The sequence below is a fragment of the Euprymna scolopes genome, chromosome 3 (assembly GCF_053919585.1).
Source record: "Euprymna scolopes isolate OS-2025 chromosome 3, ASM5391958v1, whole genome shotgun sequence".
NCBI lineage: Eukaryota > Metazoa > Mollusca > Cephalopoda > Sepiida > Sepiolidae > Euprymna > Euprymna scolopes.
In genome coordinates this window covers 15,094,199-15,110,416 of record NC_136484.1, presented here as the reverse complement: position 1 = coordinate 15,110,416, position 16,218 = coordinate 15,094,199, and the positions used below count along the sequence as shown (strand labels likewise).

General features: G+C 33.7%; 1 protein-coding gene across 2 annotated transcripts in view; it reads left to right on the top strand.

Moving 5' to 3' along the window:
* The first annotated feature begins 392 nt into the window (after positions 1-392).
* LOC145253259 (twinkle mtDNA helicase-like) overlaps positions 393-16,218 on the top strand; it is a 102,634-nt gene continuing 86,808 nt past the window's right edge. For both annotated transcript variants that reach the window (XR_013863753.1, XM_080112919.1), the window contains exons 1-2: positions 393-499; positions 11,074-11,800. Coding sequence is in view for 1 of the 2 variants with exons in the window: in XM_080112919.1 (XP_079969045.1) it covers positions 11,296-11,800 (505 nt within the window). In the remaining variant the exon portion in view is untranslated. The remainder of the gene's footprint in view (positions 500-11,073; positions 11,801-16,218) is intronic.

Here is a 16,218-nt window from a genome sequence, read left to right as displayed (position 1 = left end):
GCACTTTTCATTTGCCAAATAATGTCAACTTCGAGCGAACAATGTTTTCTAAATTTATTAGACTCAAGATTGTCAAAGAATTGGCCTTGCTAGGTTTGCCCGAACTTGAAAAAAAAAAGAAAAGAAATGGTAATCGCAAAGAGATTTTTAAAAAATTTTTTAAAGTTTAAATGTAATATGAATAAACATCTCGCTTCAAAACTTTCTATTTAGGATATCCCTAATTCAAAGGAGTCCCTTACGTCTCAGTGGCAACATGCCTTGTTGGGATAGAGGTAGGGGTCAAAGAAATACATGAAAAACAACAACAACAACAACAACAATTAAAAATAAATGAATAAATAAATAAATAAATAAATAAATAAACACGCGAATTCAAAAGTTGAAAAACAGCAAATGCGAGCGAAGAAATTAATTCCCTTGTAAGTAAACTAGAGTGATCTCCCCTTCGCGCCAATAACATTGCTCAACCCACGTGCGCCTGCGAGGGAAAGGACAGGTACTTGAACCATTTGTTGCCAGTAATAATTAAACTTTAAAAAAGTTTATGTATATATACTAAGTAGTCTAGCTATAAAAAAGATTAGTTGCTTAAATATCCAAGTTTAATTTTTTGTTTAAGATTTCTTTTCATTAATGTTTTTTTTTTATTATTTAAATGTACGATGCCGTTCGTTCGGAGTATTTGTTTATTTACCATTTCTAACAACCAAAATATTCTTCGTCTTCAATCAAATTGTTTATATTAAAATGAATTATTCGTTAATAATTTTGTATTTTGATTCAAACGGAACACGTGACTCTTTTCTTTCTATCTTAACGGAAATCTAGATAGCAGCAGTGATAATAGTCACTCCGTTATATAAGTTAGTTTTTACACGAAACTGTACCAGGGGTAGGGATAAAATATAGGGAATTAATATAAAAACAGTCCGCCTGTTTAGAAAATGTATTTTATTTCCTTAAAAATGATTTGATGATCGAAGGTTTTTTGTTTTTTTTTTCACTGATCTCATTCAGAGGAGGAGAAATTATGTTCGACTGGGGCCCAATCTGTGTGGGAAGCTAAAATTCTCCCCAGATGGAGAGGCAAATAAATATTAGCATCACATTTTTAGCCAGTATTGGGGGCTAGAACTCAAATCTAGTATAACTGTTTTGTTATCAACCTGAGCAGAAAAACGTTCCTCCGATACTTAATTTTTGTTTCTAATCCAGAGTACTTCTGTTTTTGAGGAGCCAGATACCCCACCAGACATTAGAAATGACCTTGTGTCCATATTTGCTCTAGCGGGGAGGTCAGTAAATACGAGATTCCCACACCCATGAAAAATAAAGGTGCCAGTGCACTTATTGATCCGCGCTAATTTTTAAATAGTATTTTCAAGTTTAATTAAAGTTTTATGATATCTATTTTATTAAATTGTAAGGAATAGGTAGAAAACGCTCCCCATGTTAAGAATGGTTTTCTAAATAATGTTATTATTTCAGCACGGATCAATAAGTGCACGTGCACTAGTGCCAAAATAAATGATTATTAGGTATGTTTTTTTGTATTACCTCCTTCTCTCTGAGTTTGTCTTAGTGGAGGGTAGCGGGAATACACCGGTTATTTTCCCCCCTGTTCGAAATCGCTCTGTCGGGAGAGTTGAATAAGAAACCGATGATAACAAAAGGCTACTTATGCAAACGAAGTATCATGTTATTTATTTATTTTTTTAAAAAATAATATTTTCAAGTTTTACAATATATTTTGGTTATTAAATTGTTTGGTGAAAGTACAGAATAATTACAAAACATCCTATTTCTGCACGGTACCTTTCTGCATGTCCAACCCAGAATTTTTGTAGGAATTTTTGACACCCCTAACACGAAACTGCGAATAAAATATAAAAAAACCCTCGTAATTTCTCTTTTAAAAGTGGGTTTATTTTCTTTATGAGTTACTTCCAAAATAAACTACTAAAGTTGTTTTAAAAGTAATAAAAAAAAAATATATATTTTTTTTTAAAAAACAGTAATGAAATTAATTGAATTTTACGAGCTCAATATTTTTCAATTTTTAAACTTTAAAAATCTATCAAAATTTGTCTATTGGTTCTATTTTTACGATGTTTTCAAGGTCAATGTGAAATTTTATGCTCTTTCCAATAAACCGAATATAATATTTTAGACAAACGTTTATTTTTTTTAATTCACGCCCCTCCCCCATTTTCAAGTGTCTATTAAAAAGTAAATTATTAAATTTACTCACCAGTTTTATATATCACAAATTGAAGATAAAAGATCAATAAATAATATATTCAAATTTAAAACAAAAAAGAAGTGTTTTTTAGAAATTTACCTGTAAAGTCCGAAGTTTAAAACCTTTTTTTTTTAACCACGTTGTTTGTTTTTCTTTTTTTTTTTTTTTTTAAATGAAACCTTGGTCCTTGCTCCTTTAATTGAAAAAAAAAAAAAAAAAAAATTAGGGCTTGAATTACATTTTTCGAATAGTTATAAGCTTGGAAAGACAGGAGGTCGAATTAATTCACACCTCCCATTTTGAAATGTCTATTAAAAAGTAAATAATTAATTTACTCACCAAAGTGATATATATCACAAATTGAAGATAAAAGATCGATAAATAATATATTCAAATTTAAAACCAAAAAAAAAGTAATGTTTTTTAGAAATTTACCTGTAAAGTCCGAAGTTTAAAACCTTTTTAAAAAAACAAACAAAAAAACATGTTGTTTGTTTTTGTTTTTTTTTAATGAAACCTTGGTCCTTGTTCCTTTAATTGAAAAAAAAAAAAAAAAAAAAATTAGGGCTTGAATTACATTTTTCGAGGGGTTATAAGCTTGGAAAGACGGGGTGGAATTATTCAATATTTTTCACGAAATTTCTGACACAGCTACCGCATCTCTCACAACTTAAATAAAATCCAAGTCCAACAGAATCTTCGGCGCTTATACAGTTTAGTCAAGACATTAAAAAATGAAAATATTGAAAAAAAAGTATATTGTACGTACTCGTTATAGGCCGAAGTTCTCTGAAAAAAAATTAACTTAATTTCATCAAGTAGTTTTTATTTTACAGCGAAAACACAATTTGTTATGATACCGAGCAAGCAAAAGGTTCGATTTTTAGGAAGGAAAGCTAATAATAAAGATGGGGAGGGAGTGTCGGCGCTTTAACTGGAGTTATCTCCCTTTGGCGTGTTCAACAAATTTCGTAATGGCTGACTTCAACGCGCTCTCATAAAATCATGTTTTTCTGCTGTAAAATAAAAACTACTTGATCAAATTAAATGAAATTTTTTTCGGAGATCTTCAGTCCAAAACAGCTACGTACAATATAACCGTTTTTCGATATTTTCATTTTTTAATGCCTTGACTAAACTGTACAAGTACCCAATTTTCTGTCCTTAATGAAGTCTAGGAATCAAAAAATGACGCTCGCCGTTATTTCAACATAACTTGATAAATACACATTGGAATACGATTGCCACTTTGTTTACAAAACCATTCAGATGAAGTGACATCAGATCTTTACGGATGACCATTTTTTTTTTTTAATGCAAGTATAAAAGTAGAAATTTTATTTAAACAGTCTTTGATTGAATTTTTCTAACAATTATAATCTTTGTAATAAAAATATATTTATGAACTGTTTTTTTTTCCAACAAGATTGTGTTTAAAAAATATTTTGGATTTTTTTTCATATATAAAACTTTTTCATATATTATATAACAATATTTAATTCATACTTATTTTAACAGGACATGTTAAGTATGTAATAATGTTTTCACCTGAAATGCATCGGTTTAAAACATCACCAATCTACACATCACAATGAAAAACATCTTTGTAATTTAAATGTTCAATTTGGATTTTTTGTTTGTGAAAAATTGGCTACAATTATCAATTTGGCCTTTTCTGACATTTATTTTTGAAAGATTTGGCTTCAACTATGGTTTGTCAACCCTGAGGACGACACGCTAAAGAAGCACCACAACTTTGAATTGCAATTGCAATCAAAGACAATTATTTTGGAAATATTCTGTTTGAGTATGTTTCTTTTATAATTTTTGTTAGCTTTTTGTCCCACATAGTAGCAAGTGGCGTGAGGTACGCACATGCCGAAAAGGCACGCTGTAGGTCTGTAGACTGCCCAGCTAGGAAGCTGGTCTGAAAAAGGAGAAACCGCTTATTGCTCTTTCTTTTATAGGTGTTTCCGGTGGTCTTTTGCGCATGTGTGGATTTCCTTTGAAAGGGGAAGTGACGTTGTCCATGTGTACGTATGTTGCGTGTGTGTATATACATGTGAATGTGAGTGTATGTACATAATATAATGTATATACATCGGATATAGTTTTAGGTCATATCCAGAACCGCATAAGAGGATAGAAACCATTATGTAAAGGACAAGTTGAGAAAACAATGGTAGTTCTTGTTTCGATAGCGGAGAGAGAACGGGCAATGGAAAGTTTCAGTTGAGTTAAGTCGTGGGAAAGCAGGAGTTTAAACAAATATTTTTGTTCATTTAATTAAATTAAAAAACAGTTCATACTATATATATATATATATATATATATATATATATATATATATATATTACTAGCCTTGGTCCTCGGCGTTGTCCAGGTGTTTGAAGGTGTGTGTTAAGCAAAAACAAAAAAAATATTAGTAGGCAAGCAGGCTCAAACCCATACCACGACGGAGGAAAAGAATGTGAAAAAAAAAATCGTGGCGTCTTTGCCGTTGCGTCCATCGCCAAACAGGAAATGGTGAAGGTTTAAATTAAGACTAGTCAATCGAACAGTGGATGACTTTTGAAAATATCAGCGAAAAAAGCGACCCCTGCTTGTAGAAAAGTGCCCAGTTGAGGGTGAAAGAATGAATGTTTTTAGCCAATTTTTTTATATTTGTCGTCCGAAGAGTCAAGCTCCAGTCTCGTGAAAATCCGTCACCTCTGCCGAAAGGCATACAAACATACATCTATGACAGGTGAAATTTATACTATAGATTATAACATACATATTTATATATGATTATAACATACATAGTTATATATGATTATAACATACATATTTATATACGATTATTACATACAAACATACAGACAGGTGAGATTTATATTATGGATTATAAAAGTTCTATTTTTATGTTTTAGGTAAAAAAAAAAAAAAATACCAACACCTGATGTAGGTCATAATATATTTTTATTATAAAAGTAATAAAAAAAAAACAGTTCATAAACATATTTTTACTATAAAGGTTATAATTTTGTAATAAAAGTTCAAAGACTGAATAAAACTTCTATTTTTGTATTTGCATAAATAAAAAAGATTCATTGCATATAGTTTAGTCATCCATAGCTAAAAATTTGTTTGACTTCACTTCCGTCGAATGTTTCCGCAAACAAAGCAGTGCCAATCTTAACTAAAGCCAATATTTTTACTAATAATTGAATATTTATTGAAATGAATAATAAAATGTGGAAAAACTATAAACAATGGTGATTGTTCTAATTCACCTATATTAAAAAAAAACAACAACAAAAGTATAGGAACATCTGTTTTCATGGCAAGTGCTCGATTGAACTCTGATCTATAGTTTCTCCTTGTCAAACTTTCACAAAAAAAACACTCAGCATTGTTTTTATTCACTTTCATCAATTGGCACGGATGCATCCTATAAAATGCTCCGCCATGTCTGATTAAGACAAACTGGCCTTCTCTGCCTAACACTTTTGCTGGACCACGCCATCCTTTAAAACCCTGCCTCCGATAATAGATTTGGTCTCCGGTAGCATAATCTTCATCAGCATAAGTTCTGACATTAGACCTGAGAGCTCTCTTAATTCTCTCACTGGACTCAGCTTCCAAAAAGTTTCTCCTTGCACTATGGAGAGCATTTAAATTTTTTCTCACCATGTCACTTGTAGTAGAGGACTCCATAGCAGGTAACTGGTCTGTCAGAATTGAGGGTGTATTTACATTGAAACCGAATACAAGTTCATTTGGACTGTGTCCAGAGTAATTGAGGAGGGCATTTTTTGCACAAATAGCCCATGCCAAGGCAATTTCAGGTTCACACTTCTCATCGTCAATTGTTTTTTTCATTGCCTCAGCAACTATCAAATTATGACGTTCTACAGTACCGTTGCTGAATGGACTTTCTGCGGCAGTAGTACAGGTCTCTATGTTGAGTTTTTCATTCATCTGTCTATAGTGTTCGTTGTTGAATTCACCCCCATTATCACTCAGAAAACGAACAGGAGATCCGAAATAGGTAATCCACATCATAAAGATGTTTTTGATGATCTCCTCCTTCTTCTTTGTTTTGATCAATGTTGCCGCTGAATACCTGGTAGCGGCATCAATGAGATGTAGTATCCACACCTCATTGTGGATGAACTCTTTCAAATCCATGCAAACTGTGTGATTAAATCTATTGCCAAGAGGCAATCCCACAACCGGTCGCAGTGGAGCTTTTTTAAATCTAAGGCAAATTTGACAGTTTTCACAAACCTCCTCAATCGCCTTTATAAATTCCTTGTCATTGAATTTGCCACTTTTTTTAACCAAGGAAACAAGTTTTTCCTTCGAGGCATGAGCAAACTGTCGATGAAGTTTTTCTGCTTTTTTTTTTTTTCTGTGAAAGAACACTGACCAAAATTCTGAACATGTAATACAATGTTCTTAGTACCACTATGATCCAACAACTTATTTGTTAAGGGGAGACAATAGTGCCCTGAAGTTGTGGTCTTTAGTTCAATACATTTATCAAAAATCCAGCACATATCTTTCCGGAAATCTAGCACTATTCCTGCTGTCTTCATTGATTTGTGACTTAATAGAAGAGGCAAGTCGTTTTTCACAATATCTGCTTCGATATAAACTCTTATACCTCCGAGTGTAACCGGAAATTTAGCAACTTTAATTGCTGTGACAGCCACTCCATCACCAAAACAAAAACTCCGGTCTGAGTTCGTATACTTCACTAGTTGCAGGTCACTTTCATTTAAAGTATCTAAATAAACATCAAGCCACACTTCGCCAGCCAGTGTGCGAGTACAAGCAGAATCCAAGACTGCCATTCCAAATGTTTCCTTTACAAGATTTGAGATTTTTTCATTTGTACTGTTCAAATAAATATTTTCTTGAATGAACAACGTAATGTGTATTTGTTCTGTTGCTTCCGTAAACCTGGGCGTATTTCTAGGACACTCTCTAATTAGATGGTTCGGAGACTGACATTTGTAACACAACAACACGTTTCCACTTCGGTCACATGGATTAGATTGTCCTCGACGAAAACGCCTTTTGTTGTTACCCGGTTTAGAATAATTATAGTTGACGATTTCGGGCTCTGATTTCACTGCCGGTACATTTTCATCACGATAAATGTCACCAAATACTTTCTTTATCGATTCCTTCATGTTTTGATACGTCAAAACAGAACACGTTGTCCGCGCTAATTTTTTGTTCTCTTCCGATATGTTAACCGCGTTCAAAACAAGAAAAGCTTGCACTCCTTCCGGTAGAATAATGTAGAATTTTTTTAATCTTTGGTACAAAAACTCATAACGAACAAGAAAGTCATTTATACTGGTACCTGACGATCTTTTATAAGTGTAAAATTCCTTAAAAATCATGTAAGCGCGCGTGTTCATCCTTTAAATATATGTCATCCAGTTTCTTTATTAAGATCTTCAAGCCATCTCGTCCGCCGATGTCACTTGTTGGCAATTCACGGACACATTCTCTAATATTCGGTGGCAGCGTCAAAAACACTGCTGGCCCTTTTTTTTCCTCAGAAAGATCTGTGAACAACGACCACATTTCAACGTCTTGTTTCCAGTTCTCGTAAACATCCTCCCCCTCCAACAATGGAGGTTGTTTGTTCGAAGTTGCCATATCCGATATCCGATCTGTCTAGTGCTACAGACAAGCTGTACAAAAAAAAAAAAATTTTTTTTCCGTTTTGTCGCACACAGAGGGATATCTCTGCTACCATTTGTTGAGACACTTGTAGTCTGTCTAAACTGTACGAACGAACTCACTAAACCAAGATGGCCGACTCCTATTTATATCACCACAAGCAAGGGAGGTAACCATGTAACTGAAGCAAGGGAGGTAACCAATGTCTACATTAACAAGCATTACAACCATTATAAATGATTTCCTCCACTTGCTATCTGTGCCTAAATCTAAACGCAGATTCTATGAAAAAATCTAATTTCCCAGAACTGCTAGCCTATGGAACACTGTTCCGCTAGCCTTCCTCCCGGTTGAATACAACATGATAGCCTTAAAATCCAATGTAAACAAGTTCGCGTTGCGCAATCCCCGTAAATAATCAAATTCAACCCAATTTAACGATTATTAAATTACCACCTTACAGTCATTAACCTTATCCTTGAGTAGCCTCCAGGCCTTGATAAGTGATAATTCCCAAGTAAAAAAATAAAACATCTTTATAATCCACGTAACCATCATATTGTAATGAAAAGATTATTTAAAAAATCGGCCAAATTGATTGTGTATTTTTATTTGATAAAAAAAATCATTTGAAAACAATTTTAAGCTATTAATGTGAAGTCACAAACATCACAAGGCTGATCTTGCAAGTTTTAATTATTGTTAAATTAAGTAATCTCCCTTTATTTCTTCAAGATATTGATGCAAAATAGTCTCGCCTTGCTTACTAATCAAATTTGATTTCCTTAGTTCAAAATAAAACTATTCAATCAATTTACGTAATTTTTGGAATATGACATTTCTGTTCCATCATGAGTACTTACATCGTACAGCTTTTATTTATATTTTTTTTGTTTTTAATATGGAGAAATTCTTGACAAGAACAAAAAGAATTTAGAAAATATTTACAAAATACATTGTATACGTGATCGTTTTCATTTTTTATTTTTTAGGTGCTTATGCATCTGTTACTGTGTTGTTTATTTTTTAAAATAGTATTTTCAAGTTTTACAATCTTTTTGTTTATTAAATTATTAGGTGAAAGTACAGAATAGTTACAAAACACTTTTTCTTCTCCATGTTAAGAATGGGTTTCTAAATAACATAATTTCAGCGCAATAACAGATAGACAATTGCCTTTTCTTTTTTTTTTTTGTGGGCAGAATACTGCATGAAAGAATGTTAGTATTACAGACTGGAATCTTAGCGTAGATACTCAAACGCTTGATGAACAAAACAGACATTTTTCTGATTCTGGAAACCATTTTTTGACAAAAACTATCGATTTTTTTTTTTCTTTTCTTTTTTTTCTTGATCATCCAGGAAAAAGGTATTTCTTTATCTATTTTTATTTTTTTAGTATGTGGGCAGGAGTTTCTAATCTAAACTTAGGTTAAAAGTTTGGCTTTTTGGGCAAACGGTCTGTTGACACCCGGATTAAGCGAGTTATTTTTTGGAGGGGGACTGTGTCTAACTTTGCAAAGGAACAAAAAATAAAAATAAATAAATCCACTTCAGCTTTTTTTTATTTTAGCATAAGTCATTTATTACCATTTTTCTTTCTCCTTATCTCAATGCCGACTTAAAAGTCTCTCACTGCCACATGCCCATTTCAGTTGTTGACCTCAGCCAGCCCATTCTCGCCTTCATTTTACATGTCTGTCGTTTTAAGCGTTGAATTTATTCTTTTCTCGACCATGTGGTGTCCTTTTTATTTTTTTTACTTGTCATGACACAGCGCGCGCACTTCCGAATTTGCATATGTGTCTTTTTTCAGCTACTGCTGCTAATAACCTCACAAGCCAGTTATCTTAGCTGCTGCTGATCTTTTCCCACACGCTTGTACATGCTTTGTTACATGCTAATTCGAATTTCAACTACAAATTTAATGAAACACCAATATTTTCTTTTGCGTGTTTTTAAACCTTCGAATCGCTAATTCTAAAGTTAGTAATTAACTTTGACATTTTTGTTCAAGTTTTATTGTTTACCAGTTTTTACTGTATTCTAAATTCTCAAAATGTGACACAAGGCCAGAAAGGGAATGGGGAGGGAGTGATCAGGTACAAACATAGCTGAGAATGGATTCATCTCCATTTCCTATTAGTGTATGTTTCAAGCAACAGTTACACCAACTTCTGGAAAGAGGAGGTAATGCCTTCGAGGATGCTGCTAGGATCAAACCGGATCATAACTTGTCAGACAAAGAAGGATCTGATGGTTGAAGTCAGGCCTCCTAGGTTTCCAGAATCAAAGCTGGTGTGACAACTGGGCAGTTAGTAGTTGAAGTTTTTCGAGTCGAATTTGCAGGGTTGTGAAAATTACATGTGTGGATCTAGTTATTTGTTGGGGGAGGGGGGGCATGGATTACAAATTGAAAAACAAATATTTAAATGTAAAATCCAATAAAAAAAGACACCGAAAATAAAACTGTATTTTTATAATAGAAAAAAAAATAGCTGCCACTACATTATAATAGCAAAATTCAGAAAACCAAAAAAGTTGATTAAAAATAAATAAACAATAGAATCTACTGATTTTTGTGTCAATTTGAATTAAAAACAATGCTATCTACTTAACTGGAATGTTAGAGGAACTTAAATAGTACTACATTATTTAAAAAAACAAGGTTTTGATCTTTATCATAAAAAAAACTGTTGCCATATTTCTTTGGGAAGGCATGATATAATAACAAGGGAAATAACTCAGTTATGCTAAAAATAAGACAAAAAAAACTTGGCAAAATGCACAATTTATTAAAAACTTGGCAATAGTTACACACTATTTACCTCCTTTTGGAACTATCTGGTGTTCTTTTAGCCAAATGTTATTTTATTCTTGGAAACAAAGTATAATAAACAAATAATAAATGAAGTATGATGAATAGCTAATTTGTTTTTCTATGACCAACAAATTCTAAAACTTGTATTATTATAACAGAGAAAAGCGTTTCCATTCTTAGTTTTTCTTTAGAATTTTTTTTTTCTTTTCTTCCAGAAATATTTTACATTTCCAATTTAACATTGAAAATGTAAAATATTTCTGGAAGAAAAAAATGTCTGTATTTCATTAAAATTGACATATTTTCTGTTATTTATTTCCAGATTTCTTGCTGCTTGTGGAGTTTTAAATGTTTCACACATAACAAAACTCATGAAACATGATCACATGTCATGTTTTGTGTATGAAGATTCGCTGTCAACCTCTGGACATGAACCTCAACAAATTACCGCCATCTTCCGAACGAACTTTGTACAGTTGTCGACAAATTATTGTTGTACAACCTTTCCTCCTAGTTTATTTATTCCTTTTATTGTTTTCCTGCAATGAATTCTGCAAGGGTTTCAGCAAAAATGGTAGTTTGCAAAGAACGCGCCATCCCGTTTCTGCCAAGAATTCTTCAACTTTATGACGTACCATTTTCATACTCAGAACTGTCCATGCAACTCGTTGATATGAGAAAGCAAGGAAGTCTTCATGCATGTTTCAATGCATCTCGGTATATTCACCTATCGTCTTGTCAACTGAAAAAAAACAATGATAGTGTTTTGGTTGGTCTGACAGCCATTAAGAAGTTCTTGAAACACATTTCATATGAGAAACAAGGCCATCTTCATACATGTTTCAACGCATCACGGTATTTTCACACGTCCTCTTGTCAACTAAAAAACAATAATGATAGTGTTTTGGTTGGTCCGACAGCCATCATGAAGTTCTTGAAATTGAAGCACATTTCATATGAGAAACAATACACAAACATTGTGACCATCTGCCCCAAACACAGACAGACGAAAGATTTAACAAAACGTCTTCATATCAATATGAAATCAGGTATGACTGGAATTTACTGAATATTTTTTAATTCTTTTACATGAGAACACATCGTAATTTTCAGTTTTTACACGCTGACAGCTTTTAGAAATCAACATTGAGTATTAATTATACAGACTTGAAGGTGATTAAGAGAATAATTAGTTATCGCTTCTGTCTAGTTTCAAAAGATATCCCCTGTAAGGCTAGTTGCACATGTAATTGTGAGGCAAGAGTTTCGCAATCTCTAACCACACCTCTCCTGAATCTGCACTTGAGTCCAGTGGCAAGAAGAAGTTCAGGACAACTGGTAACAATGCTGAGATGAGCAAAGAGCACATACAACCGTTGCAATTTCTAAATGGTCACCAATTTTAGTACTGACCAGTTTGGTGACCAGGCTGCTTATGTTTGGTGATCAAACAGGAACTTATGTGCCAACATGATTATGCCGTATAACCGAATAATTAAGCAGCAAATGAAACGTCAGATAAGCCTAGATGAAATGCAGTTTAGATTAATAGCTGTGCAATATACTACTAGTGCTATATTTATTTTGAGACAAATGTAAGTGAAGTACCTAATTTTATTTTATTTTTTTCACTTGTATTTATCCAAACAACAAGCTACATTGTCACTTAGGTATAAAGGGCTACTGTGAATTCAGGGCTAGATTTATAAAGCTCATTTGAAATGGGAGTTGTGCAGCAAGATATTTGCTCACATTAACAAAAAATTTCAGCTTATTGATACAGTCAGAGAAACAAGGAAAGGAGCTATTAAAGTAGAAAACTTGTTGATATCTGGCATTTCTAAATGGTTATCCATCTGGTACTGACCATGGTCAGCATTGCTTAACTTCAGTGATCTAACGAGAATCGGTGTGAAAATGTGGTTATTATATATTCCTTTGGGATTTTTTTTTTTTTTACTCATGTTCATTCCTAAAAAGACACATCGCCACTTGAACGTAAGGGGCTACTATTTGGGACCATGCCTAAGAAAGATTTACAAGATGTTGGTTTACATTACATTTAAACTCGTGCATATCAGTAGAATGAGGGAAGCAGGCAGAAAGAAGGAAATTCCAAAATCTAGCTGTTTGAGGAAAGAAATTATTAAAACGTTTTCTTGAAGTTAGGGACCGTAACAGTGAAGGGGTGTGATTTTGTTGCTAAGCAGGTTTGTTGGGGATATGTATGTTGAGGGGGCACAAGTGCAACAGGTTTATCAGAGCATATTCCATTAAAATATTTGTAAAACAGGCACAGAGATGCAATATTGTGGCGCTGGGACAGAGGTTGGAGCTTAGTGATCAAAGTGGGATATATTAGATTGAAAACACTTATCTTTTTTTTTTTTTTTTTTGACTCTATCCAAGGGGGAGAGGCTAATGGTAAATGCACCAGCCCAGATGTGGCAACAACACTCCATGCATAGGTGAATGGTGGCAATGTCCTCAATGTATTTGTTCCAGTACATATTACCTGAAAATGTTAAGCTGAGAAATTTTAAAGGAAGAATTCTCAGGTAGGGTATTATTTGTCAGAGATATACGTGTTTGGAGAGATGTCTTGTAATTATTAAAGGAGAACCACTTAGTCTTACTAGCATTAAATGTAACCATCCATTTGCAGCCTTATTCTACTATGGTCTGGAGGTCATTTTCTAACGATTCTGCCATTGTCTTAGATTTATGTACATCCGCTCTTCCCTCATGTATATTATAAAGCATTGTATCATCAGAAAATATATCTATTTCAGACACAATATTATCAGGGAGGTCATTTCTGAATATCAGGAATAATAGTGGACCAAGGATCAACTCCTAAGGCATACCAACATTAATTTTATGCTACTTGGATGTACGTCCATCATTGACAACCTGGATGATCCTATTGTCTAAGAAGGATCTAATTATATTTAGTATACATCCAGTTATACCGTAGGATTTAATTTTCATTAGAAGCCCTTCGTGCCAGACTTTGTCAAAGGCCTTGAATATATCAAGAGCTACAGCCCTGGCTTCGCTCGTCTTATCCAGTCCATGGTATATGTGTTCAGAGATGACTGTTAAAATATCTGTAGTAGAACGACATTGCCTGAATCCATACAGTTTGTCAGAGAGAAGATTTGCTTTTGCGAGGTGGAGGACTAATGCTAGATTAATTAAGGTCTAAAAGATTTTAGTGAAGATGAGGAAGAGACTCATTGGGCGATAATTTAGAATGTCAAAATTCTTGTACACTGGTACTACAGAGACCATCTTCCAGCTATTAGGGAAGCAAATTTCAGCAACGCATTTATTGTAGAGCTTGGAAAGTACGGGGTCTAGCTCAGCTGAGCATTTCTTAATTAGTATAGCAGGGATGAGCTCAGGCACACACACCTTGGAGATGTCTAAATGAGAAGGAGTGATTTTTACATCATCTAGTGTGGCTTCAATCTGCATAGGGAAATTTTTGGAGGGAGTTGTTTGTTGGCTCTAAGGTGGAGTTGGAGGTGAATTACTGGGCAAGCAATTCCGCAATTTCGGTTGCCGTGCATGCGACCTTCTGATTGTTGGATAGTGAAGGAATTACTGATTGCTCTTTATTCATTACACTATTATAGATTTTCCAGAAATCATGAGTTCCTATCTTTGCGATTCTATGCATTCCCTGATTATTTCATCATGCTTTCTTTTGGTTATCGCTATTTCTCTTTTACAATGATTTCTAGCTCTGTAATTCTTTTGCCTCTTTGTATTTGGCTTATCACATACTAATCGGCAGAATGCATGCTGTCTTTGTGCAATGGCAACTGCACAATCTGTAGTGAACTATGATGATGAGTGGTGCTTGCTATATTACTTCCATTTAGGAATATGTGCTTAAATACCCGCTTTGCAACATTCAGTTGTCTCATTGGCACACTGTTCAGCAGAAAGAGAGAATATATCAGTTCATCAGGCATCTTTGATGTCTTCTCTAATGGTATCCCAGTCAACCTTTTTGTACTACCTTGTTTAGGTCCTAACCTTGGGGTTGGGATTTAAGTGTGGTCAACTGATACCACTTGGTGGTCTGTGTTTCCAAGTAGACACAATCATTGGATACTGAGGTGAGCTAAAGTTTTAGAAGTGAAGTCTGTTAGGTTTCGCGATCTGGTAGTCAGGTTGGGAACATTACTGTCTGTGGGAGGGAATGAGCTATAGAGAAGCTATAAGTAGAGCGTCTGGCTGCATCTGTGCAATCTGAGAAATTAAGCAAATTTTTATGGTGGGTATTAAAGTCACGAAACACATGTATTTGGACATTACTATCTAAGGAAAGTGCTGTATCTCCACTTTCAGAGGCATGATCGATTAGGGTACAGTCTTAATTTGAGGGAGAACGCTAGAAAAAGTATAAGTAACTAACACAGTTATGAAAGGGTAGTTGAAAGCACATAAAAGCCTGGTCATCTGATTCAAGACTTTGCGAGGGTGCTACAAATATAAAACCCAAGCCCGTACATATATCTATCAAAGTCCTCATGGCAGAGAGGGAGGTATCCTGTCATGTTCAAGTAGTTAGAGGAGATTGAGGAGTGTAAGTTTTGGTTCTGAATGGGCGATGGGTATTCTCTGGGGGAAAATTCAGTGTTTTGTTGGGTGGGGTGGATTGGCCCTACAAATTAGCAAACACAAACAAGATCAAGAGCCAGCAAAAATATTGTGCATCATCCATTGTCCATCGCTACTGAAAGGTGATGCAGCATTTGTATTAAATGTTATGTTATTGTTATCATGTTTTTATGAAATTGTTATGTTTTTATGAAATTGTTATCATGTATTATGTTTTTATGAAATTATTATGTTTGTATGAAATTGTTATGTTTTTATGAAAACACATTTTGAGTCAATTTTTTTAAAAGGGTGGAAATATTATTCTCATACATAATGAAAGTGTTAGTAGGTTAAAAACGGTTGAGAACCATTGATCTAGAGGCTCTTTGTTGAACATTTACTAAGGGAGAAAAACTAAGTGGCTGGTGCACCAGCCCAGAGGAGCCAACAGTGCTCAACATGAGCAAAAGCTAGCTTTGTAGATATATGTGTTTATGTATGTATATATATATATATATATATATATATATATATATATATATATATATATATATATATATATAGGAAATTTATTACTGTGCACTGTAGTCCGGTTTTTTAACCACTGGTAAATAAATAAATAAATATATATATATATATATATATTATTTTTAAAATATAATTCTCTACTGACACATATACTTTGGTAAAAAGAAGAACCTGTATTTCGCTTTTAACAGAGTGCAAAGAGATGTCTTATAGGCATTTTATGAAGTAGAGTTCAAAATAGACTTAGTGGAAGATGCCCTTTTCTCGTACCTGCAACCTCTTTTCCACAAAAGAGATGTTGGAAGCCTGTTTCTGCTTTATC